This window comes from Penicillium crustosum (genome assembly GCF_028827405.1).
Source record: "Penicillium crustosum strain IBT 35664 chromosome Unknown utg000004l_segment0_segment0, whole genome shotgun sequence".
Classification (NCBI taxonomy): domain Eukaryota; kingdom Fungi; phylum Ascomycota; class Eurotiomycetes; order Eurotiales; family Aspergillaceae; genus Penicillium; species Penicillium crustosum.
Genome location: NW_026623125.1, coordinates 2,690,686 through 2,714,951, shown reverse-complemented (window position 1 = coordinate 2,714,951; position 24,266 = coordinate 2,690,686). Strand labels below are relative to the sequence as shown.

Here is a 24,266-nt window from a genome sequence, read left to right as displayed (position 1 = left end):
AAGTGTCCCTGCTTCTGCTTCGTCAGAGCTTTGGTGAGCCCATCTGCTGGCATCGCAGCAGTTGGTACCCAGTCCACATATACTCGACCTGCGCTAACTTCTTGCTTCATCCAGCATCGATTGATGTCAACATGCCGGAGCTTCGTATGCATCGCGGCCCCTTCCTTCGTCAATAAATCGACAGTTTGCTGGTTGTCACACATGATGGATAGTGGGTGATCTGGTTCGAAGCCTAGTGCATTAAGCACTCGTCGCCACCACTGTACGGTTTTTCCTGCCTCTGCTAAAGCTAGTAGTTCGGCCTCGGTAGTCGATGTGGTGACAGTCTTCTGCTTAGTGGCCTTCCAATCGATTGGGCCACCATATAACTTGCAGATATACCCTTCGGAGCTCTTTCGATCTTTATGGTCTCCGAACGACGCATCGCTTGCAAATTCAACTGATTTCGCCGCCATCGTCAGGGTCGTATCTCGATTTCTAGGTTGTTTGTTTGGTGTTCTGATGCCGTATTCAATGGCCCAAAAGCGTGTCTCATAGAGATACTGTATGATGCGATCGACTGCATCTATATGCTTTGGTCCTGGATTTGTAAGGAATTCAGCCACTTTGGAGGTTGCTTTTGCAGCATCTACCCGGGTAATGGTGGTGGCATACTGCGCAGATCCAACCTTGGCCTGGAAACCATGAATCTGTTGCGGTGATGCCACCCCATCATAGGGTACTAGAGGCTCAATGCTCAGTGGGGACCCTATTTTTCTCTCTGTGACGAGATTGTATTTGTGTGCCATGCTCTCGATGTAGCTATCTTGGCATAACCAGAGCTTCTTCTGCTCTCTATCACGTATAATACGTATATTCAAGAACCAGCTTGCATCCAGTTCTCGAAGCTCCCATTGCTTCTTTAGATTTTGATCTAGTAAAGCGGCTTCTTTAGCCTGTTTGGGGTGATTGACGATGATGATATCGTCCACGTAGAAAAAGACAATAATGCCTTTGGTTGTAAAGATGCATAGATCTTCTTCCACTGGGGTAAGGCCTAGTTTTACTAGCACCTTTGTAGCTTCTTGCTGCCAAAGCCTTGGTGACATGCGCAATCCGTAGAGGGCTCTATGCAGGAGCCAGCACTGATTTAGTGCTTCGAAGCCTGGTGGACACTTGGTATAAACCTCGCTTTCTAGCATTAAATTCAGGAATGCGGTAACCACATCTCTCTGAATCATATCTAGATCAAAGGCGGCAACTAGTGCGAATACTGCTCTCGCTGTTTTGACAGCTAGTGTAGCAGCTCTCTTTTCTTCAGTTGACATCCACTGTAGATCTCCTCTCACGCAGATTCTTGCTTTAAACTTCTCGAGCATACTATCTGCATCAAATTTGTATGTAAATACCCACTTCAATGGCAAGATCTGGGTGCTCTTTTTGTTCGGTAATGCAACCTGAGAGAAGGTCTCTTTAGCCTTTAAGGTCTCAATTTCAAACTCCGCAGCTGCCTTCAATTGCGTGGCAAAGGGATGGATTTTTAGCCGCTTCCAGTTCTCTGGTGGTGGAGGCATCTGATCTCTATGCAGTCTGTTTTGTATATTGAGCTTCTTCGTAATACCTGTTGTAAAGGCATATAGAAGGCTTGGTGGCTCGGCTAGCTGTTTCTCGTCTAGCGATAGATATGCAGTGTAGTCTGGATCTGCCTTTGGCTTCCGTATTCTGGGGCCTGAGATGATGTTAGATTCATCAATTGACGCAGAGATCTCTCTAGTAGGCCGATCTTCTGGCTCTGGAGTAGGCGTATACTGCATCTCTTGTTGCAATTAACGCTCTATCTCTGCTTCATCTTTATCATATTGATCTCCCTCTCCCCCTTCAGCTTCGATCGACTGTATGACATTGATCGGATCTGGCGAAGATAGCGAGGTAGGAGATCTCTTATGTGGCGTACTCTCAATCGTAGCAATCGACGATAGTGCTCTTTGTGGTGAGGCTCTCTGTGGTGACATAGGGAAGCTCCTAGGGATCTGTTCTTGATCCCTTACCTCTATTATTGAGATATGTTCTACCACTGAAGCAGGGCCTGCCATTGAAGCCGGTATTAAAGGTAAAACAGGTGTTTCCTTTAAAGGGGGGACCCTTGGTGTCTCCTCCCTACTATCTAGAGTTTGAGCTTGCTCCACAACTCTAGATTCCTAGATTTCTTTATTTACCGCCTCTGGTGCAGTACCTTGTTCTCGGTTTTCGACGTCATCATTGAGAGTTATACGAGCAATTGACATCGGCATACGCATCTCTATGCTCAATTCTGACTGCGCTTCTTCCATTGAGAGCACTTAGGGCCAGTTCTTAGCGCTTAGTCCATTTGTCATAGTACTAATTGCATCTTCTTCTTGCGGTAAAGGCTTCGTTTTAGAGTACTGTCTCGATTTATCGAATATAGCATCTCTTACAACTTCAACTCTGCCTATGCCTGCTCGCCCTTTGTATAGAAACCAGATCTTATATAGGCTCTTTGAAACATAGCCTACAAGATAGCCGATCTCTGCTCTCGGAGCCATCTTGTTAGATTATACTCTCTTCAGAAGCCTTGAGTACGTTAAGCACCTATATAGCCTTATATTCGACAGGTTGACAATTTGATCTTTTAAGCCATCTGGAGCCGTATAGCGCATCAATTCCTTCTATAGTATAATCCACTTGCCATCCATCTTTGTAGGGGTACGATTCATCATATATGTAGATGTATACATCGTCTCTGGCTATAGATTGTGGGGTAGGTTCGTACCATTGAGTAATACTCTGCCGTTCCTTACTATCATGCCTCCAGATCTCTCTGCTGGTCTATTCATCTCTGGCAAGCCAGGTGGTGTATGCTCAATGGTACACCCTTCGTCTTCAATCATAGATTCAACCTCATTACCGGCGCTTCTCTCATTATCATAATAAAATACCCTGATCTCGATTTTCAACCAGTTTCGGATCAATGCTAAGAATTTACGAACTGCCATCTGATACTCGCTCTTCTTTATATAGGTAAATACGAAGTGACACCTTATTCTATCGAGATAGAAGTGCGTTATCTATATATGACCGTTGTAGGCAGGCTGGTTTTGTACTAGATCAAAGTGTACTCTCCCTAATATACTATATGCCTGGCCTATCTTCCGGCGAGAGATTTGCCTAGGTGCATCTGCCAATTGATAAGCTTCACATACCTGCATTTCTTTGCCTAGGTTGCTTGCAATAGTGATTCCTTCAGTCATCTCTGCCAGTTTGACAATTCGCGCCTTGCTAATATAGCCTAATCGACGATGCCAGAGCTCAATTGAAGCCTCAGATTTTAGCTCCTAATTGGATTTCTTAGTGGCAAACGTCATTTCAGGCTTCAAATCTGATGCCTTTTGGGTTATAAAACCCCTTGTCTGGGTAAGCCATAATAGCTTCTGATCGTGGTAGATCTTATAGATCTGACGATGGCCATCAATTGTCTCAATACAGTTTGCTCTGAGATTCATTAATAGGCCCCCCTTCATCATCAATCTATGAGATATCAGATTACTATAGAAGTTTGGCGAGTACCTAGTTTGAAATAGGTTCATCTTAACGGCGCTTCCAGTGGTAGGGTTTACACCATAGATGACTACAGTGCCTATACCGGCCACCTTCGTCTCTGTATCTCCCACTTTGACGTTGCTCTGTACGTTTTTAAAGGTGCTAAACAAGCTCCGATTGTTGTATACGTGGATTTGAGTACCTATATCAACTACCCATCTGTCTTCTGTAGGTGTAGTTGTGGCTTCAAAATCCTTGATTTTTGTTGACATAACGGTGTCAATTTTGACTGCGTTGGTTGTCAAGAAGCCAAAGGCTTTATCGTCGAGGGTTGTATTCGCTTGCTCTTTAGCAAGGGTCCCCCCTTAGCCTTCTGCATATGCAGCTCGCTTCTTGTCGATAATTGCCTTCCATCTAGGATTAGCCTTCATGGCCTTCTCCCACTTCTGTTTCAATGCCGGTGAGGGCTGGTAATTAGCAGGCCTTCTATCTTCATAGATTTCCTAGCAGGCCTAAGGCATATGAACTCTCGATTTTACCCTGCCACATGGATATGGCCTTCTTTCTAGGCCATCATTCCTTGCCTCTATAGGCTTTGCTTCTTTATTGCCTTGCTATGTCGAGAAAGCAGCCTTTGAGATGCCTCTTTGCGCAGCCGGCCTGCCATAGGTAATCTTCCAGTGGGCTTTATACCGAGTCATGATTTCGAAGAAAGGGATATCCTGATTATCCTGTACTCTGAGAGCCCATGTTTCATAGAATCCAGGCGACATTATAGAGATTGCTTCAAGGAATTGATTCGTGGCATCCTCTACTTCTGGCATCCTTGCCTTCTTACACGATTGGTAAAGCGATTCCCAGTTTAGAAGCCATTTCTCGATGTCGGTGTTCCGATCTAGGCCTCTATCTAGGTTCCGCCACTGTTGACGGAGCTTAGTTTTGTATGTAGGATCGCTCTCTGGTGCAAATCGTTTGTGGAGATTGAGCATCAGCTCCAAAGGTGATAGTATATCAATAATAAAGGGCTGGTAGGGAGTATCAACTGACTGCCTAATTGCCACCGCCACTAGATCTAATGCCTGTAGTTTCGACTGATAGGCTCTGTTCTCTGCATCCCAATCTGCTTTTAGGGATAGCCTCACATTGAACCAGTGTTCTGGGTATTCTTTTATGGCATCTTTGACAGAGATGATCTCTTCAGGTGGTTCCAATTTAGGACGTTCTTCCTCCTTAAGAGACGGATTGCATTGATCCCATACTTTATATGCAACTGCAATTGCTTTAATATATGAGAGCCATGCATCCCATGATTCTGTATCCTTCAAAATGACGCGGGAGGAGGCCGCGGAGAGGCTTGACATGATATTCATTATTGTCGATTTTCGTCGATGAATCTGATCTTCTTCGAAGGAGATAGGGGTGCTTCGACGATTCAGGGGTTGACCGTTGTCAAAACCACTGTGAATCGGCGACAGCTAGGTAAAAGATGGTCTATATGTTGTAGACAGATCTTAATTGGAACGAAGCCGGGCTCATAACTGACAGAAATAGACGGATACGACAATGTATGGTAAATCTGACATATGTAAATTCTCTAACTAACTAAAATGACAAGATCCGCTCTTTTCCAATCTCGGCGGACATAGCTGATTAAGCAATGTATGTATTTTTGTATGGTACCGTTATCATGACGGTCCATTGATTTTCCGGTTTGTAAAGACCTGGTAATTTCAGCATGCATAAATGCATAGTACTTGACAATAGGAAAAAATCGTCTAAGCCAATTGAGGAAAATGCTATTATCGTAATCGTTGCGATTCATTGAAACATTCCACCAATAATCCATCTAAGCCCGATCTAGAATCTAGAACACATAAGAAGTAATGAGCTCTGAGCTCGAAAAACTGAAACAAACTAATGCGAAGATGCGATCCGCGTCTTCTATACAACATACAGGATCGACCCATAACGGGAAGGCGATCAATCGATGAAACAAACAAATGTAAAAATAGAAATAGAGCATCAGAAACGGGGAAAAAAAAACTGTCGTAGTATCGTAAAAATGCCCGGGAAAATGTCGCGAACATCAGCGCAAGACGAAAAAGATCATTACAATCATGAGATCTGCTTCGCGGAGCGCTTGCAGGATCCGCGCTTGGGCACGTCCAGGTGGTGGTATGACCGTAGGTGCTCGACGAGGTGGTCCTGGCGCGGGAAGCCATTGCTACCCTTTCGTGAGCAGTGCTCAACAGGGCAATTGCGGAACACGGGGTAGTGGACACTGGACTGGTGGCGTTTCAAGTCTGCGAAGCGGGTGAAGGACTTTCCGCAGTGGTCGCAGCCGAAGGGCTTAGCAGGCCTGAGGAGATATGTTAGTGAGGTGATTCAATTGCGACGGTGGAGGTAGTTAGCTTACTTGGATGCTTGCGGCGCTGGCGAGTCGGCACTGGATTCATATTCGCTGATGGGGTAGCTTGGTAGAGCAATGTCTTCGGAGGGGAAGTTGAAGCTGCTGCTGTAGCTACCGCTGTAGCTGCTACCACAGCTGCTGGGTGCGCTCTGAGGCATGGCAGGTCGGTCAAAGACTGGGTAGTCGTGCGGTCTTTGGTAGGTGTAGGGCGAGCTGGTTATGCCATAGAGCTCTGGGGTGACCTCTTGCATAGGGAAGGGACTGGTTGCGTCGATGTCGCAGAGGGTATCGTAGACAGGCTGGCCGCCATAGAAGAAGAAGTCCATGCTTCCTGGTGAGGAGGAGTAGGAAGAGTATGAGTCTGTGTAGTTGAATGGGGACTGCATGTCGATTGGGGCGGATGAGAGTGAGCGTTGGTGTGGTAGGGGAATTGGGATGGCGGTCTTATAGAAAGAGAGAGAGGGGTTAGTCTAGAATGCGCCCATTGCAAGCTAAAGCGACTTACCATTGTGAAAGAGCAGGTTTAACTAATTATTGAAATCTTAAAATTGATTTGGGCCAAGTATTTTAAGATTCAAGTGCAAAATAATTCCCCTAAGCAATGGAGACATGAGCCCTTTTATGTGCCCAACGTGAAACTCCATCATATGGAGCATGACCGGGGGCTTGAGTAGGGTATTGGTCGACACGGGACAGCAACAACAGGACTAAACTGTGAATGGCTGTGAAAGGGACAGTAAATGGCACTAAACAGTTTTCTAGAAAACTACTCGAAGCAGACTGGATAAAACCACTCAGCCTCCCCGCCTCCTCGCATGCGGGAATTTGATTTTGTATGTTGTCTGCGGATCGTTGCTGACGCCGAATATTCCACGGTCCTTCTAGCGTGCCCCTCTCATAGCCCTCATTTCACATCCTGGATAGTTTGAACGATGATGATTGGAGGATGATCAGGTGTGTCGAGGTGAGTTGAGGTTTGCTGATAAGCAGCGGTCAGACATTTGGGTGCCCAGTGACTTCCCCTCACGGTGATCCTCTTATGATTGGACGTTGACCATTCTCTGTGTCTTCTAGTGTCTTTCTAGCGTCTTGCCAAGAGCTCGTGTCTGACGGCCATGGCCCCCGGGTCTTTTTGTTGTTCGTCATAGGGGTTGTACATTTGTACGTTGGCCATTTCGTGAGAGATCTGGAATTTCTGCTCCATTGTCAGGGGTCATCGAAGCTTTCATAAGACCATGAAGTTCAAGAAAGTCCAAACTAAAGTCCAAATCAAGGCCAAGAATAAGTTCAAGTCCAAGTTCAACTGCGAGTCCGAGTTCACGATGCACATCATTCCGGGAATTCCCCCCAAAAACCCACCCATTGACGTATGTATTGATATATCCCACGGCACAATCGTGCCGGTTATATTATCAGAAATGATCCGCGATCCAGCCTTGCGCTCCCGAACATGTCCATCTCCATGGAGAACCTGGCCAAGGCCTATTCCCACAATTCCCAAACCCGTCCAATCCCGTATCGCAGATCGACCGATGATGTCGCGGTCGCGCACAGCCCCTGACGAGGTAGCGACTAGCGACTAGCGTTCGTTAATCCCCGGGCTTCTAGAAAGAAAAATCCCGCACTTCAAAAATGCATTGCATGCTAGCGTCTGCCAAGGGTCTGAAAGAGCGAGTGGGATGCAGGTGTAGCCCGTAATGCTTGCTGGCGACTTAGCGTTCTCTGACGTCGCACGCCGTTGGTTGTACAGAAGTGAAGCGATCCGTCATATGCTGGTGCTTTTTTTTATTCTTTTTTTTAATTTATTGATTCATTCGGGGATATTTGGGATCGCTTCCGGTCCTGGGCAACCTTGGTGGTTATGAGGTGAAAGTGCAGCCGTGCCGCCCCCGTGTCCCTTTCCCTGGTTTCCTGCTTCTTATGCCTATTACTATTATTACTATTATTATTATTCTTTTTCTTCTCATATTTTCCCGTATTTTCTTGCATCTCTCCTGCATTGTCCCAATAGAGACAACGGTAGACCTGCAAAGCTACGTGTACACGAGGAAATACCGACAACCCCAGACCCGAGGTCCAGCTTGGTGCTTGTACCTATAGTATGTACTACATTGGGTACTTTTCTAGTTGTACTTCATCCCAAGGCCTAGCCCAGGTACCTGCAAGGCAGACTGGGGCAGAAGCATGCAATGAACTTTACTTGGGCTGCTTGGCTGCTTAGCCACTTGGCTACCTCGTATTATGTATATAGTCAACAATATGCTTGACTTAAGGATTCATTGTATCGTTCGAACAATTGATAACCTTGCAAATAACACGAAACTCCCGTATCACCCAGGCCCATTCATTGCACTCATTGATGCCAGTCCTGCGAAAACAGTAAAAGAAGATAAGACAGCCCACCGTGACCCCACAGATATCAAAGTTCCCGCCATAGCCTCAAACATCCAGTCTATCGAATCATATCGTCGAGCCACAGACATTGTGAACAGAATCCAGGGTGAAAAAAATCAATCATCTGCACTTGGAGACCCCGGGTGGGTTGCTCACGGGGAGAAAAAGAACAAAGGCGCCTCATAACTCATCCTCGAGGTATTTGTACACAAATTTGAAATCAGCCTTGCGCCGGTTCATCCTGTTGATGCCATTCGTAAGTGAGGGAGCTCGTAAAGTTGGTACGGGAACGGAATCAATCGGAAGCTTTAACTGACCATGTGCTTTCGTAGTCGAAGAAGCGATATGTGCCTTGTTCGAACTCCTCGGTGATGTTCTTGGGCTCCTCGTGACGCTGGAACCAGGTTTGATACTGCTTATGGAAGCGCCAACTCTGGTTTCGGAGCGCCTTGGCGGCGAGGTATTGCTGATACGTCCCTTGACGGTAGTAGAAAAGGTAGAAGAGAGTATCCGTGTCAATTCTCCCTGTTTCGTACAAGCGAGGGTCATCAAATATGGAGAGAGGTTCCTGGGGATAGTAGAGAGCAGTGCTGTAGGGGTTCTGCGGTTTGTAGTGACGTGGCTTTTCAGCATCTCCAGCCTCGGGGCATGTCGTCAATGAGGTAGCGAGAAGACGTTGAACAGAGGGCGATGGGTTAGCCGACGCACGCGACTTCGTTACCTCGAATGATTGGAGCAGGTCCTGGAGACCAGGGGGCAGATGATATACCGATTCATCAGTTTCAGTTCCTTCTGTCTCGGGTTTGCCATTCGTTGATGTCTCCACTTTTGCGGGCGCTGGCGATGAGGCATTTGCATTTGCAGGGATCTTCGGTCGCACGGGCCCAGCAAGCTCTTCTGTAACAGCTGCTACAGTAGGTGGGACTATTGACTTTGAAACAGGCTGTGCAGACGCCACACTAGGCGAAGCAGTAGAAGATTTGGAGATAGGCAATGCCACGGACAAAGCCGGGCTGAACCCTGGTGGAGGGGGAAGAGGGAGAATGCCAACACCACTTTTGTCACTTGCTGCAGCAGCGGCAGCGGCGGAGGCATACTTGAGGGTTTCACCAGGGGGACGGGTAGGAAGAGGAGCGGGCTTCATGCCCGGAGTGGCACTCGATGAAGCAGATGGATGGAGGGTAGCAAGAACAGGCAGCGGCGATTTCATCTGTGTTGATGGTCTTCGGGCTGCTGGCGCTTCTTGCTTGACCTTTGGTTTGGGTTCTGGCTCTTCGTCTTGGATTGATTGGGCATCTTGTGATGATACACGATCACCTTCGCCGCCCATGCCGAATTGTGCCTCGACCTCTTCGCCGATATTTAGATCATCGTAGAGGGTCTCATCTTCGCCGGAGTAGTCAGGACTACCTCCTTCTTCGACGTAATATTTGATACTTTCCTTGAGATCTTGTACCGCACCAACGTCCAAGTTGCCGTTCTGTAATGAACGATTGAGGAATTCCAACTTGTTTACGTGCCATTTATGTCGTTCTGTAACGTGGGAGATGTCGGCCATTCGATCCGCCTTCTTCGTGTCCTTCTTCCCTTTCTTCATTTGCGCATGAAGTGTTTCCTCCTCTGCCTCCAGGGCCTCGATCTTCAGCTGAAGCTCGTCAACCATATTAGAGAGAAACTCGCAACACTCGACTCTCTCCTTCTCCTTCGGGTCAAGTCGCGAAGCTGCCGATAGACCTTCCTTCGAATACGCTTTCGTCTTCATTTCTTTTTCGACGGCTTTGAATTGTTCCATGCACTATCGACTGTGTTAGCTTGCAGTCCCTTGGAGGGAGCATTGGCCCTATGGTGGGACCAAGTTAGGAAACCCAAACGCACCACTTCAATGGCCTTCCGCTGCTCTATGAGAGGAGCTTTATCCTTGACTTCATTTCCAGCGGCCCATGATTTGATTTGATCACGGAACCTTTGCAGCTTCTTGATCTCGCGCTTAAGGTGGTCTTCGAGCTTGTCCCGTTGCGTGGGATTTGTAGCCTGTCGGATCTTCTCATAAATGCCTTCGAACGTCTGTATCCCTTCGGAGACCTTCTTGAAGGTTTTCTCAATTTCCTGTTGCGTTTTTCGGGCTGCCATTGTGAACCCGTTGGTGGACTGTGCCGTCCACTGGCGTGGGGATTAATGCTGTCGGAACGGTGAGGTGATGCGCTTTCGACCAAAATGGTCACAAGGACACAATCGACGGAGTTTATGAAGGAGAGATTGTGGGTAAAAGTACTTGTTTGCCAGCAAGAGGGATAGAGACTCGGAAGTCCATGGAATGCCTCTCCGCGTTTGAGTGGAAAGCTTCGTGGATGCTCTAATAGGTAGGCGGTCACGGGCGGAGGCGAACGTGAGGGCGGCGCGAGGGGGATCGTGGCCTTACACAGAAAAGTCACACGTCGCATTTAGATTTCTCAGCTCAAAAGTACACAATTGCCGCCGAAGAATACACTCGCGCTGAAAACCCGAGTTAAACGAGCTCATTTGGGCAGCAGCAGGCAATATTTTGTGCCAGCGCTATCACCGGCCTTATCTTGTCTACGCCGCGGGTACGTACCCAACCTTGGAAGCTTCACCCAGCTGTTTCTTATTTTGACGAGAATCAAGGACCTATAGGCCACCAAAATGAAACGTGAGAAACTATAGACCTGCGTGATATACCAAAATCAACTAATACCGTTCAGTCGTTATCCAAAGAGTCAAATCGGCATCTGTGACAGTCGATTCGGAGTTGATTTCCTCTATTGGCAAGGGTCTTCTTGTATTTGCTGGCGTTGGCAAAGACGATACTGAGAAGGATGCCGAGAACCTCGTGAACAAGGTGTTAAAGGCCAAGTTCTGGCCCGATGAGAACGGAGTACAAGTAAGTCAAATAACTATCATGTCTGAGACCAGCAACTGACATTATCACAGTGGAAAAAGAATGTTAAGGATATTGAGGGGGAAGTACTATGTGGTATGCTTCTTTATCTTACCATCTACCTGGAACATTGCTGAGCAATACTAATCGTTGTCTGATCTAGTCTCCCAATTCACCCTTTACGCAAAAATGAAGAAAGGAAACAAACCCGACTTTCATGATGCTGCTGGTCCCGAACCAGCACGCAAAATCTATGACTTCTTCTATGATAAGATGCGGGAAGGCTATACTCCAGACCGGGTCAAGAATGGTGTCTTCCAAGCCATGATGGAGGTCGAACTTAAGAACGACGGGCCGGTGGGTGTAGACTACCGCAGCGAGGACGCGGCGGTACATTTTAACTTCCTAGCTCTTTTCCTCGCAGCCATTGAATCTATACTGACTGATCTCATTCTAGGTTACAATCGAAATCAATACCAATCTCCCCAAAAAGGAACCCAAGGAGCAGAAAAATGGAGACAAAGAGTCTGATGAACAGGAAATCAAGGGATCTTTTGAATTCCAAATTCCACCTGAATTGCTGCAATGAAAGAAAAGAGGGAAACAAAAAAGAGAAATAAAGATAGAGTTATGCTTTGTACCTACCTAGGTAAATAGATGTTAGCAGATACCCCCAATATACAACTTCTATACAAATCCCGTGGTCCGAGCATAGTTGGGGTGCCCGCAATGGAAGCTTCCTGAACCGCAAGCGCCGGACTCCCCCACAACGCTGACTTCTCTCTCCTCCACCTCTCTACCATATCAACTTTGTTTCTCTCCTCTATTCTTATCCACTTTTGAAATTTCTCTCTCTCAACTCCACAGTCATGGCGACAGCTCAGCGTACGTTCAGTGCGGGGTTCATCTACCCGCGGAATGCAAGGATTGAGTCCAGTTGCTGACAAGCTTGCAGGCTCCCGTGTCTTCTTTGACATTAAAATCGGTGACAGCGAGCCTAATCGGGTTGCATTTGAGCTGGTAAGTTACCCGCATCCTCTACATGCCGAGTCTGGATTGCATCTAACGTCTGGGCGTCACACAGTTCAACGATGGTACGACATGATTTTCTCCCTTGACAATTTGCACATGACTAATAACAGCAACAGTTGTCCCCAAGACCGCGGATAACTTCCGAGCTTTGTGTACCGGCGAGAAGGGCATTGGCACCCAGGGCAAGGAATTGACCTACAAAGGCATGTCTGCAATACCCCGCTCCCCATGGCGTTGACGCCCACTAACCGCAGTGTCCCCATTCAGGCTCAATTTTCCACCGTGTGATCAAGCAGTTCATGATTCAGGGTGGTGACTTCACTGCGTTCAACGGTACCGGCGGCGAGTCGATTTACGGTGAAAAGTTCCCCGATGAGAACTTCGACCTCAAGCATGACCGTCCCTTCCTGCTCTCCATGGCCAACTCTGGGCCCGGCACCAACGGCAGTCAATTCTTCGTTACCACCGTCCCCACTCCCCACCTCGATGGCAAGCACGTCGTGTTCGGTGAGGTCATCAACGGCAAGAGTGTGATTCGCAAGATTGAGAACTTGAAGACTCAGTCCGACAAGCCCTTCCAGGACGTGACTATCGTGGACTGCGGCGAGCTTACCGGCGAGGATTACGAGAACGCGACCAAGCGCCAGCAGGATGCGACAGGCGACCCATACGAGGACTTCACCGAGGATCACCAGGGCGAGGCCCTTACTGCACCTCTCTGCTTCAAGATCGCTTCCGACCTCAAGGGTTTCGGCAACGCTGCTTTCAAGAGTGGTAATCTCAACCTGGGTCTCGAAAAGTACCAGAAGGGTCTGCGCTATTTGAACGAGTTCCCCGAGCCCGAGGAGAATGACCCCAAGGAGCTGAGCGAGCAGATGAAGGCACTCCGATTCACTTTGCACTCTAACTCTTCCCTGCTCGGCAACAAGCTCCAGAAGTTCAGCCAGGCTCAGAACTGGGCCACATATGCCCTTCAAGTCGCCGATGAGGCCAAGGCTAAGGATGCCGATAAGGCCAAGGCCTACTACCGCCGTGCTGTTGCCTACGAGGGTCTGAAGGAGGAGGATGCCGCGCTGAAGGATCTGCAGGAGGCAGAGAAGCTGGCTCCTGGCGATGCTGGTATCATCAACGAGATCGCCAAGGTCAAGAAGACCGTCAAGGACCGGGAGGCCAAGGACAAGGCCGCTGCCAAGAAGTTCTTCTCTTGAGCGGTCTGAAACTGACTCATTCTCATTTCCCTTTTGTTCCCATCACGATTCACGACGTGGTCTGCTCGTTCAACAATGACCCATGATGTATGATATCACATCATTCAGGCAATGTGCCTTGTTCTTTGTGCGAAGTCCATACCGTAAGCTTCCATATGGTAGACTCCTGTGACATAGCATGTCAGGCTTAAAGTGCAAGATTTACTCAAATAGTCGGGGATAACATTGCCTCCAAAAAGTACAACCAAATTACATCTTTCAATTATGACCTACTGTTGATAGAACATTTTTCTAGAAGATCGTAGTATGATCATGGCTGGGTCCAGACCACACGCTATGTATGGTTACAAGCATTGGCCTACGTTTCAAATATACTGCATGGTGCTTCAACCTTGTTGATCAAAGAAAAATCACATATAATGAGGTAGAGTGAAATATCCAACCAAAGCAAACTTCAAAATGCCCATCTTGCCTGCCCCTTCCGTTGCCGAGTATCCTACTTTGTCACAAAAGCGCAAGCTCCCATCTCCTTTTTGACCACATCCGCTTCAGGCCGAATATCGAAATCAAAGATATCCATCGGCACCGAAAGCGTGGTACAAGCATTTGGAATATCGACAATGCCGGCAATATGCCCCTGCACCGGCGCGCAACTGAGCAGCAAATATATCTGATAATCACTATAGCCATAGCGCCGGAGGTACTCAATAACCCGGAGACAGGTTTGTCTATAGGCGACTGTCGCATCCATGAAATGTTGCTTGCCATTCTCATCGACAGAGAATCCCTCGAATGTCAAGTATCGCCCAGGGCCAAACTGTGGCTCTACGGGGCCTGCATGGAAGATTGGTGACTTCATGGCTAGTTTTGCCATGCCGTCCTTGATAACTGTGAACTTCAATGTGATTACACCGGCCATTTCAATGGCTCCACAGAATGAGATCTCGCCATCACCTTGCGAGAAGTGCAGGTCTCCGACGGAGAATTTGGCACCGGGAACGTGGACGGGGAGGTAGATTTTCGATCCGCGGGAGAGGTTCTTGATGTCGCAGTTACCTCCATGTTCGGGGCGGCCCTAGTAGATATATGAGTATATGGTTCGGTTTTGTTGTGTATGGTAATGTCTCACTGGGATGGTTCGGGCACCCTCGTTAGCGATCTTGCTCTTCACGTCATCGGTAGCACTGCCTGCATGAGCATTCTGAGGATTCGGTGGCTGAGCGACAATTTGATCAGCAACAGTATTGGTTGCAATAAGCTCTCCCTCTCGTCGATTCCATTCAGCCAGCACTTCGGCTGATGGAGCACATCCCAGGATTCCAGGGTGGATTAGCCCTGCAAACCGAACATGCGGGATGTGTCGAGATGAGCAGAAGATTCCCTCGAAGTCCCAAATCGCCTTAGCCCTGTGATAATGTTAACATCGATGTATGTCATCATATTAGTGTTAACATACGCTTCGGGATACAGTTGATCGAGGAAACCTCCTCCATTCTCTTTGTGGAAGACTCCGGTGAATCCCCATGGTTGGTCTTCAAAGGGCTGGACATCCTGAATCTCAACGAGCAAAACATCGCCAGGCTCTGCGGTTTCGATGTCGAATGGACCGGATAGGTAATGGATTTGGGTTAGGTCTACATTCTTGATATCGTCGGCCGAGTCATTATTTCCGATCTGGCCTCCAGTCCAATCTAGACACTCGATCTTGACAACTTCATTGTTGGCGATTTTTCCGTGGGCCGGCACTAGAGAGTTAAGCGTTTGTATTAGAGTAACTGTCTTCAATGAGACTGCTATAATCAAGACTTGACATACCGTCTGGATGCCATCTGTTCTATCGGGGACTTAGCAATGTTTCACGACTTAAAGAACATAAGCACATACATGTAAGCCAGGCTGTTCCCAGGCAGGCTTGTTGAGATCAACCTTTAGAGCAGTACGAATTCCCTTGATACCCATATTTGCAATTATGGTAGGTTTGTTAGTGGTTAATGCGATTGAGGCAGTAGCTATAGGCTGGCGAAAGTATAAACCTCGGGCTCAGGTCAAGCTGGGAACCCCAAATATACCGAGATATTCTGAATTAGACCCCCTCACGATAAGAGTCTTACCCCGCAGATGCCCGGTCCATTTACATGTGGCCATGAATAACAGTTACGTCGTTGGAGATCCGGCTTATCATCGCTTTATCCCGCATATCAACGGTTGATAAGCTAGCGCCCTATGGACCCCGACGGGAATACCAAGAGTTGAAGATCAAATGTATTTTTGTAATTAAGCTCCTTCTAAAGGAAGGCAACAGAAAAATTGTGGAACGGTCGCCTTATATGCTAATAATGCCTTGATGTGCATGGTGCATATCTACTTTGTGAATAAAATCCTTGCTGTGGAAATTTTAATACTAACGGCTCTCAAGTAAACTTCTTTCCCGGGGAGCCAGAGTCCTTCTGATCGTGCTCGTCCGTGTCAACATTGAGCTTGTCAAGATTATCGAGAGATAAGCGCAAGAAATCATGTTTGTTCTTCCAGGTAACTTGGCTTTCCGCAAAGTCTGCACTTTCAGCAGGAGGTGGAGGCGGGTCGGTAATCTTGGTGACAAGGTACGCCGTAGATGCCTCAGCAACGCCATACATCAACACGCCAATGTATGGGATCCGCAGAAGAACCGTGAAAGCGAAGGCAAAGCCAAAGAGAACACCTTCTCGGTCGCGGAACCACCGGCGTTTTTGCTCGGGGGTGAACTTGATGCGCCAGAAGTACGGTTCGAGCTAGACGTTGTTAACAGAATTCTCAAGGGTTGGAGGGTAAGGAGACTTACAAGCTCGCGCATCAGACTGCGCGAAGCAAAGTAGGTGTGGAGAAACGTGACAATGTAGTGCTTTGGCAGAATCAAGCCTACGCCAAAAATGACAGCCGCGGGGGTGGAGCCGACATGGCTTCGGAATGTGTAGAAACTTGCTGCGGGCATAACGAACCGACCGATGATTACAACCATCGACAGAAGATATATACCAAGCATCATACCAATCTTCTTCGCATAGCGATTGAAGAATGACTTCAGTGCTTGGGGAATTGGGCGAGAAACGCTGGAGCCACCTTTGGCCGAGTACTGGACAAGATTGGGGTAGTATAGAGAGCGTAGGTGATCAGGATCCTCGGTTTTATGTTTCTGAACGTATGTCATGTCCACCCATTGAATGGACTGCATGAAGCTAGGGAGATGGTCAGCTTACACTGTCAATGAGTGTGTTGTCAAAAGAACGTACATTTCATCCAGCGTAGGCGTCACATATCGCATCAGGGTCATAAGTAAAAATGGCACCTGAAGGACAGACTTGGACATAAATTCTAATCCATTGAGAAGCTTGTCGTCCCAAACAGCTTGCTCCATGTCGATCACCCATGATAAAATGTAGATTGAGAATTTCACGCTGAGGATCTTGAATTGAAGTCAGAAATACCCTAATCAGCGTAGGACACTTTAAAAACATACTGGAATTTGAATGATCAACTGAATCACGATGCCGATGGCTATTGCGAGAGCTGCTTGGCGGAAATGGTCGTACTTGAATAATTCAGGATTCGCTAATGCACGAACAGCTACAAGCTTCAGTTAGCAAGGGTCCAAAATAAATCTCCCATTCAGACGATCATTCCAAGGCGAATGACAAAATGTGGCTGGCTAAATTCAGTCCAAGTAGCACCTTGATCAAAGTCTTGGCATAAGCCGACTCCGACGCTATACAGCATTGGAGACGTTGATAGAATTTCTTGTGTAGCCAGGGATTTCTAGGCATTTCAAGCCAATCCCCCTGAATGGTCGGGAAATATAAACAAAGGGTATAGAGTGACATACTGCCTACCACTGTGAGCTGGAAGCCGCGGATCACGGCGTTTGGCTCGAAGCTCGACATTGTGGCTTTCAAAGCTGTAAAATATCCCGAGGAATACCACTGCGTAGAAGACCAGGACTGTCGAAATAGTTAAGAAGCTAGCAATAATGCATTCTTGAGAGTGAAACCGAAATAACTGTGGATGCCTGGTCTCCATTGAAAGCTGCGTCATGGTCACCTGATGTCATTGGCCTGAGGCAACAGTGCATCTCCCCGCGCAACACTGCAGATAAGCCCCGTTTCCTGCGTTTCTTGCATTGGATACCCTGGCTTCTCGCATTAGCATCTTGTACAAACATGTCTGTACATTAATATCTTTACAGGCTCTCCTTTATCCATTATTGATCGCATCCATGAATCATGCCCGAGTCTCCAAGTGAGCTAGGTCAGATACAATCCCTCCGCCGCTCCCTCACCCTTCCCACCAAATTAAATCCTCTCGCGCAACGTCGCTCGAGTGTGCCAAATACCCCCGAACATGTAATTTTTTATCACCCGTCTGCGAAAATCGTGCATTTCTCCCCAAGAGCGCTCGCCCCTATTCCCTCCAGTTCTGCGCCATCGGACTTCGACTACCCGGTTGACACCATCGAAACACTCCCCTGGCGCTCTGCAACTGAAAGGACAGTCGCCACTGCACCACTAAGGCTGGAAAAGGTTCATGGCTCAACGGCCTTTCTGAAATGTGGAAATGTCGTCCATGCGATCCTGAAAAACTCGCAGTGTTGGTGTGTTGACGGGGTGTCAAAGTTTGTTTTACGCATTCGCCCTCTTACATACTATCGCATCGAGATACCATACGAGACGGAAGACGACCAGAGTTTGGTGCGGGATCTGAAGGCCGCGTTGCCAACAGTGCTTCGGTATGAGGTCACGCCATGTCCTTTCAAACGCGCTTTCAGCGTTGAGCTCCCAACAGATGCGATGGCACCTCGGCGCAAAAAGGCCTGGCAACCCAAAGATCGGAGAGAAAAGATACCAACTGTCCTAGAACCTCCGCGAGAGACACCATCACCCTCTTCGATCAGGTCGGATTGTATCGATTCCATGAGCACCGGGGACGACACCGACGGAAACTTAACTGATGACAGTTGTTTCACCTCGAACAAAGCAAACAGTACAATTTTGGAGGCTATTCCCGGCGATCAGGAATCATCTCCTGTTGAAGCTTTGAGTCCTTCCCCATACCTTGGGCCCCCTAGGCGCTCGGTGTCTGAAGCACCGCAAACTTTCACTAGCTTGCTTGCAAAGTTTGAGGCTACATCAGTCTCAGGGGATGACGATGACTTTGAACCTGTGCCCAAGCCCGAATATGCACATAGTGCTGATGCTGCACCTCAAATTGATCATGAGCCCAAGGTTAAAGACCCACCCGAACCTAAGTTACCAGGCGACGGCGGAGTTGAAGCTGGGCCTGAATCTGAACCTATCCTAGATGCTGGATTCAAAGCTGAAGCGCAACTTGAGGCTGAGCCTGAACCCAGGCCAGAGGCTATATCACAAGCGGAAGCTGCCAGCAAGGCTGCAGTTGAAGCAGAGCCCATCGTCTCAATCGAGACTGACGCAGTATTGGCTGCTGAGACCCCGGAGGAAGTTGAGGAAGTTGTATTCCATGCGGAAACCACCAGTGTAGTCGAAGCTGAGGCAGTACCAGAAGAGAATTTAATGAACGTCGAAGAAGTTCAACCCGCTCAACCCGCTCAACCCGCTCAACCCGCCACTCAACCTAAACCGGAGGTTGACCATGATGTCTCCTTTGCTTCCAGCCCCGAGTCATTCCATTCTGCTGAGCCCCAGTCGCCAGATTCAGTCTCTACTCATCCTACATCCGTGGGAGGGCACGATCTGCCAGAGTCAGAAGAAATCTTCAATCTTTCGAGCACAAAATACATCATTTCTGGATTGGAATCAGCACCAGCGGATCCGTGCAGCACATCACAGCACCCGAAACTCAATATTCCTCAAAGCGATGATATCCCAAACCCAATCAGCGCGCCTGTCCCTCCATTAATGCATAGTGCAAGTTCGAACAATCCGCCCAGGCGCTTTGCAGATGCGTTCTCGGATACCTCACCCTCAATGGCTCCTACAAGCAATGTGAATCGACCAAGTCGTTTCACGGATGCATCTTCGGACACTCAAATACGCCCAAACTCTCATGCCAAGACCACTGCATTGAATACTGATTTCGATCACATGAGTGCCGAGTTCCGGCGACGGGCAAAAGCCACAAGAGAGCGTGACGTTTCCCCCATGCCTCATTCTTCGGCATTGTACCAACCATCCGGTGATGATGGCTCATCCTTCATTTCCAAGGCTATCACGCTAGTATTAATCCCCCCCCTGCCTATCTTTTTGTCATTCTCCTCCACATCGCTGCGCGCATTGTCATCAACCCAACTATCCAGCCGACCATCACCTCAACACCGAGTGAGCCAAATTCTCATTTCCGGCAAACAAGGAAGGATCCAGCCACAGAGGATGATTTCAGCTTTCCGCTGGAGCCTCAAACTTCCTCAGAGTACGAGGATGCTGAAATCTTCAAGAAACTTGACCCTTGGGATCTGGACTAGTTGGATGGTTGACATGCCCGTCTTTTAATTTTCTTACTCTTTTCCCTTCTTCATCTGAATCTTTCCCCCCAACTTACGGTCGATTTAATGCTTACTCTTTGTATTCCCCCTCTCTCTACACAGACCATCTTAATGCTTTCTTTTCTTGTTATGATATTTGGCACTGATTTGCACGGCTCATGGGTGGATATATGGCATGGTTTGTATTCTACTGAATTTCTGTATTCTAGCGTTGCGTGTCTCATTGACGGGAATTCGGGGTCATGTCAGAAACGAATAATTAATTGATACAAATACGCTCTTTCAATCTCCATTCTATATAGCCTGAACACAAAGTGCTATATCGCGCCATTGGCTCTCCTCTAAATAATTGGCCAAAGATGTTTGAGATGCAACTTACGAATAGTGACACGCCTGACCGTAATGCTAAAACCCGTTTATTTCTTTTCTCGTCCCATAGGACTCGTATAAACAAACACAGCGCTCGTGGGCCACAAGCGTAGGGGAATATATACACTTGATAGGAAGTTCGCATTGAAAAATTTGAGAACAAGAAGTCGTAACCACCATCGAACGCCAGCTAATGCATGAGAAAAGGAAACCATCAAACACATCGCGTGTCAGGTCTAGACCGAGCACATGAATACGATCGTGCCAGCTAGGAAACAGACCAAACAGCGAATCTATGCCTTTGTGACCTTAGCAGCTCCTCCCTTAGTCTTGGCCTTGCGGCCGCGACGATCTCGCTTCTTCAACCCGGACATTCCTGCTTTGCAGACCTCGGCGTAGCGAACGTAGAACGCCTCAATTTCATCTGGGTTGACGATAGTTGAGAGCTTGATCTTCTTCGACTTCTTCATGGAGATCTGGGTTTCCTTGCTTGCGGTCTTGAGGTTCGGCGTATTGGTGTTTCCATCAGTAGCTCGGATGAGGATAGATGGTTGGGAGTTTGTAGTAGTGGCGCCGGGCACATCAATGAGAGGTTTTTGAGTGAGATTTACCGAGCCGTGGGTTTCTTGGGAGGTTTTGGAGAGCAGTTCGGCGAGAGATTTGAAGAACTAAAGGTGACCGGTGTTAGTGATATATAGCTTGAAATTGGTGGTCGTGGTCGCATGTGCGGAGGTGTAGAGGTCAGGTAACACCAATAACAATATTTACCTCATCGTGTCCCAGATGTGGGGCCATATTTGGAGATCTTTTCTTAGAGGCGCGTGATATTTAAGAGATCTGAAAGCTGGAGCAGATGATCAATATGCAATTGACAGCTGGGCATAACTCGCAGTGGGGGGAGAACCTCCGCTGTGGGTGCCTCTCCGCCTTTGTTTTGGGGCAGCAGAAAAGTGAAAAAAGTTGCCGACCGCCCGGGGTACCTGATGTCGAGGACCGACATTTGAACTCTTTGAGAGCAGACAAAATACATATTTCAGTGGAACAAGATGCCCCGCCCTCGGCATAATACGACAGCCTTGCCTCGCGATCTGCGATCCGAGCTCGGAATCCGCGATGTCTATGGTGACAAGAAGCGTCGCCTGAACGGACCTGCCTCGCGCAAAGAACGCCGCCAAAATGAGCGTACGCAAAAGAAATCCCGACACGCAGCCCCGCAAACCAAGAAGACCTTCGAACGCCCACAGCAGCGGCATCAGCAAAAGCCTCAGCAGCAGGCTCAGGATGACAGCGATGAGGAAGACGGCATGGATCTCGACGAGGGACCTAGTGCGCCGCAGACCAAGTCTAAATCCACGAAAGAGGCCGCGAAGAACCCCAAATCTATCTTAAAGAAAGCAGCAGCTCAACAGGACTCCGAATCCGAGTCCGACTCTGAGCCCGAGTCCGGTTTCGGGTCAGAAATTGATCTCAACGAGGATGAGGATGAGGATGAAGACGACGAGTCGGATGACGACGCCTACGAAGACGAGCCCGAGGATGAACCCGAAGAAACAGAGGCCCACATCCCCGGATCGGTTAAGGCTAAGTTGGCGCAAGACGATGCCGAGATTGCTGCATTGGAGAAAAAGCTTGGCCTCAAGAAAGGAGGTAAACCTAAGGCCTTCGAGGATGACGGGCTAGATGATTTGCTGGGAGACCTAGGTGGTGGCAGCGGCGATGCCTCAGAGGATGAGAGCAAAAAGCGCAAACGAGAAGCCGATGATTGGCTACGAAACAAGAGACTCAAGGCCAAGAGCTTGCAAGCCCAGCAACTCGAAAAAGATGATAGTGAAATGGACAGCGCTGAGGACCTCGATCTCGATGAGGAAATCTTTGGGGGCGATGATTCTGACGAGTCCGCCGAAGGCAGTGATTTCGACGGCTTCGATGAGGAAGAGCGCAAGGAGCCAAAACAGAAGGAGAATCCTTATATCGCCCCGGTCACGAAAACTGAACCCACCGCTCAAAAGTACATCCCACCTTCATTACGAGGGCGCTCAGACTCGGAAAGCGAATCTCTCACTCGTCTCAAGCGCCAGGCCCAAGGACATCTCAACAAGTTGTCCGAGGCCAACATGCTCTCGATTGTTGCCGAATTCGAAAAGCTTTACCGCGATTACCCACGCCAACACGTCACATCTACTTTGGTCAGCCTCCTAATGGGCCTGATTTGCGAGAGGGCTGCCCTTCAGGACACCTTCCTCATTTTGCATGCCGGTTTCATTGCGGCATTGTATAAGCTCATGGGAATGGACGTTGGCGCAGAGATTATTCAAACGGTTGTTGAAACATTGGATGCCGATGGCGACGAGCGTGGAAAGTTCCAAGGAAAAGAAGCTACCAACTTGGTCTCTCTTCTCTCGCAACTTTACAACTTCCACGTCATTGGTTCTTCCTTGATGTTTGACTATGTTCGTCTTTACGTGCAGGAGATTACGGAAGCGAACACCGAACTCTTGCTCAAGGTCATTCGGAGTAAGTGATATTCCTAACCCATGGTTGAAATATTAGCCCTCTAACGTCTACACAGATTCTGGCCCTCAACTTCGACTCGATGATCCGTCTGCGCTCAAAGATATTGTATTGCTTATTCAACCCGCTGTCGCGAAGGTTGGCGAGGATAGACTTTCTGTTCGAACGAAGTTCATGATTGACCTCATCACGGATTTGAAAAACAACCGCTCGAAAGCCTCCGCCGCGGCTGGCGCAGGTATCACTACAGAACATATTACCAAAATGCGCAAAATTTTGGGTTCTCTGAACAGCTCTCGGGTGATCCGCGCATCCGAACCTATTAACATCTCCCGTGACGATATCCACAACTCCTCCAAGAAGGGCAAGTGGTGGTTGGTCGGTGCAAGCTGGAAGGAAGATCCTCTTGTAACAGCGCAAAGAGAAATGGCTGGTGTACAAATGGCCCAACCTGAGGTTCAAGATGATGGAAGCGACGGCGAGCCTGACTTTGGAGTTCTCGCCCGAGCTCACCGCATGAACACGGATGTTCGTCGATCGATCTTCGTTGCCATCATGTCTGCCAACGATTTCCAAGATGCACATGTCCGACTCATGAAGCTTCGTCTCAAGCGGGCGCAGGAGTTTGAAATCCCTCGTGTCCTCCTACACTGTGCCATGGAGGAAGAGGCCCATAACCCGTACTATTCTCTGATTGCGCGTCGGCTTTGCGGTGAGCAGGGTAGACGCATCAAGATGTCCTTTATGTTTGCACTTTGGAATGAGTTCAAGAAGATGGGCGAGCGAGGCGATATTGATGAGGATGAAGAAAACGACTTCGATCCAGATGATGAGGAGAACGGTATCAGCATGAAGTCGGTGGTCAATTTGGCCAAGATGTTCAGCACCCTCATCATGGACGGCAGCTTGACACTGAGCATTTTGAAGAATCTCAACTTCGCATACCTGCAGCCCAAGACTAAAACGTTTGTCGAAGTCTTGATCATCAGTATCATTCAACAATCTCAAAAGTCCAAGAAGAAGAAGAAGTCGAAGAACTCCACACCAGATGAGCCCGAGAAGGATGAAGGGCCTTTGATGCAAATTTTCCTGCGTGTCAAGGAAACACCACACATCGCCAAGGGCCTTATCTATTTTGTGCGAAAGGTTGTCGCAAAGACTGATATTGTGTCCCCCGAGGAACTCAAGCTAGTTCGGTGGGGATGCAATGTGGCTGCGGATGCCCTTAAGGCTGTGGCGGAGTAAGGATTGCATTGGAATCATCTTGCAGTTGCATATAGAATATACCCAAGTTGTTACGCACTCATGATCTGTTTACGTTCCACGCTTTTCCCATCTTCAAAAAAAAAACATGTAAGAACTTCCGAGGTTTGGTCGGTTTGAATAAGATGAGGAGGAGATCAACGACGCTCTCCGTACAAA

At 48.2% G+C, this 24,266-nt stretch overlaps 11 protein-coding genes across 11 annotated transcripts; 6 read left to right on the top strand and 5 right to left on the bottom strand.

The window, feature by feature from the left end:
• Nucleotides 1-5,652: 5,652 nt before the first annotated feature.
• N7487_010064 (uncharacterized protein) lies at nucleotides 5,653-6,455 on the bottom strand (the record flags this gene model as incomplete). The annotated part of the gene is made up of 3 exons (XM_056877794.1): nucleotides 5,653-5,896; nucleotides 5,954-6,390; nucleotides 6,453-6,455. 3 exons carry the CDS (start codon nucleotides 6,453-6,455, stop codon nucleotides 5,653-5,655), a joined length of 684 nt encoding a protein of 227 aa, XP_056726374.1.
• Nucleotides 6,456-7,182: 727 nt separating this feature from the next.
• Nucleotides 7,183-7,530, top strand: N7487_010063 (uncharacterized protein; the record flags this gene model as incomplete). Its single annotated transcript, XM_056877793.1, has 1 exon — nucleotides 7,183-7,530. The coding sequence occupies one exon, from the start codon at nucleotides 7,183-7,185 to the stop codon at nucleotides 7,528-7,530; it is 348 nt and encodes a 115-aa protein (XP_056726373.1).
• A 676-nt stretch (nucleotides 7,531-8,206) lies between these two features.
• Nucleotides 8,207-8,527, top strand: N7487_010062 (uncharacterized protein; the record flags this gene model as incomplete). The annotated part of the gene is made up of 1 exon (XM_056877792.1): nucleotides 8,207-8,527. One exon carries the CDS (start codon nucleotides 8,207-8,209, stop codon nucleotides 8,525-8,527), a length of 321 nt encoding a protein of 106 aa, XP_056726372.1.
• Nucleotides 8,522-10,471, bottom strand: N7487_010061 (CNOT2/3/5 family protein; the record flags this gene model as incomplete). The annotated part of the gene is made up of 3 exons (XM_056877791.1): nucleotides 8,522-8,582; nucleotides 8,659-10,136; nucleotides 10,217-10,471. 3 exons carry the CDS (start codon nucleotides 10,469-10,471, stop codon nucleotides 8,522-8,524), a joined length of 1,794 nt encoding a protein of 597 aa, XP_056726371.1.
• Nucleotides 10,472-10,980: 509 nt separating this feature from the next.
• N7487_010060 (D-aminoacyl-tRNA deacylase) lies at nucleotides 10,981-11,826 on the top strand (the record flags this gene model as incomplete). The annotated part of the gene is made up of 5 exons (XM_056877790.1): nucleotides 10,981-11,009; nucleotides 11,062-11,240; nucleotides 11,291-11,333; nucleotides 11,401-11,627; nucleotides 11,695-11,826. The coding sequence occupies exons 1-5, from the start codon at nucleotides 11,003-11,005 to the stop codon at nucleotides 11,824-11,826; spliced, it is 588 nt and encodes a 195-aa protein (XP_056726370.1). The 5' UTR covers nucleotides 10,981-11,002.
• A 280-nt stretch (nucleotides 11,827-12,106) lies between these two features.
• On the top strand, nucleotides 12,107-13,477 carry N7487_010059 (peptidylprolyl isomerase; the record flags this gene model as incomplete). Its single annotated transcript, XM_056877789.1, has 5 exons — nucleotides 12,107-12,122; nucleotides 12,193-12,257; nucleotides 12,322-12,331; nucleotides 12,386-12,472; nucleotides 12,537-13,477. 5 exons carry the CDS (start codon nucleotides 12,107-12,109, stop codon nucleotides 13,475-13,477), a joined length of 1,119 nt encoding a protein of 372 aa, XP_056726369.1.
• Nucleotides 13,478-13,973: 496 nt separating this feature from the next.
• Nucleotides 13,974-15,436, bottom strand: N7487_010058 (acetamidase/formamidase family protein; the record flags this gene model as incomplete). The annotated part of the gene is made up of 5 exons (XM_056877788.1): nucleotides 13,974-14,552; nucleotides 14,607-14,883; nucleotides 14,934-15,222; nucleotides 15,293-15,311; nucleotides 15,362-15,436. The coding sequence occupies 5 exons, from the start codon at nucleotides 15,434-15,436 to the stop codon at nucleotides 13,974-13,976; spliced, it is 1,239 nt and encodes a 412-aa protein (XP_056726368.1).
• Nucleotides 15,437-15,888: 452 nt separating this feature from the next.
• Nucleotides 15,889-17,391, bottom strand: usgS (transmembrane protein UsgS; the record flags this gene model as incomplete). Its single annotated transcript, XM_056877787.1, has 5 exons — nucleotides 15,889-16,245; nucleotides 16,296-16,689; nucleotides 16,744-16,916; nucleotides 16,971-17,077; nucleotides 17,334-17,391. 5 exons carry the CDS (start codon nucleotides 17,389-17,391, stop codon nucleotides 15,889-15,891), a joined length of 1,089 nt encoding a protein of 362 aa, XP_056726367.1.
• A 339-nt stretch (nucleotides 17,392-17,730) lies between these two features.
• On the top strand, nucleotides 17,731-19,943 carry N7487_010056 (uncharacterized protein; the record flags this gene model as incomplete). The annotated part of the gene is made up of 2 exons (XM_056877786.1): nucleotides 17,731-19,657; nucleotides 19,687-19,943. The coding sequence occupies 2 exons, from the start codon at nucleotides 17,731-17,733 to the stop codon at nucleotides 19,941-19,943; spliced, it is 2,184 nt and encodes a 727-aa protein (XP_056726366.1).
• Nucleotides 19,944-20,626: 683 nt separating this feature from the next.
• N7487_010055 (signal recognition particle 14 kDa protein) lies at nucleotides 20,627-21,128 on the bottom strand (the record flags this gene model as incomplete). Its single annotated transcript, XM_056877785.1, has 2 exons — nucleotides 20,627-21,001; nucleotides 21,102-21,128. 2 exons carry the CDS (start codon nucleotides 21,126-21,128, stop codon nucleotides 20,627-20,629), a joined length of 402 nt encoding a protein of 133 aa, XP_056726365.1.
• A 251-nt stretch (nucleotides 21,129-21,379) lies between these two features.
• N7487_010054 (MIF4G domain-containing protein) lies at nucleotides 21,380-24,089 on the top strand (the record flags this gene model as incomplete). Its single annotated transcript, XM_056877784.1, has 2 exons — nucleotides 21,380-22,847; nucleotides 22,903-24,089. The coding sequence occupies 2 exons, from the start codon at nucleotides 21,380-21,382 to the stop codon at nucleotides 24,087-24,089; spliced, it is 2,655 nt and encodes an 884-aa protein (XP_056726364.1).
• Between the last annotated feature and the right edge of the window lie 177 nt (nucleotides 24,090-24,266).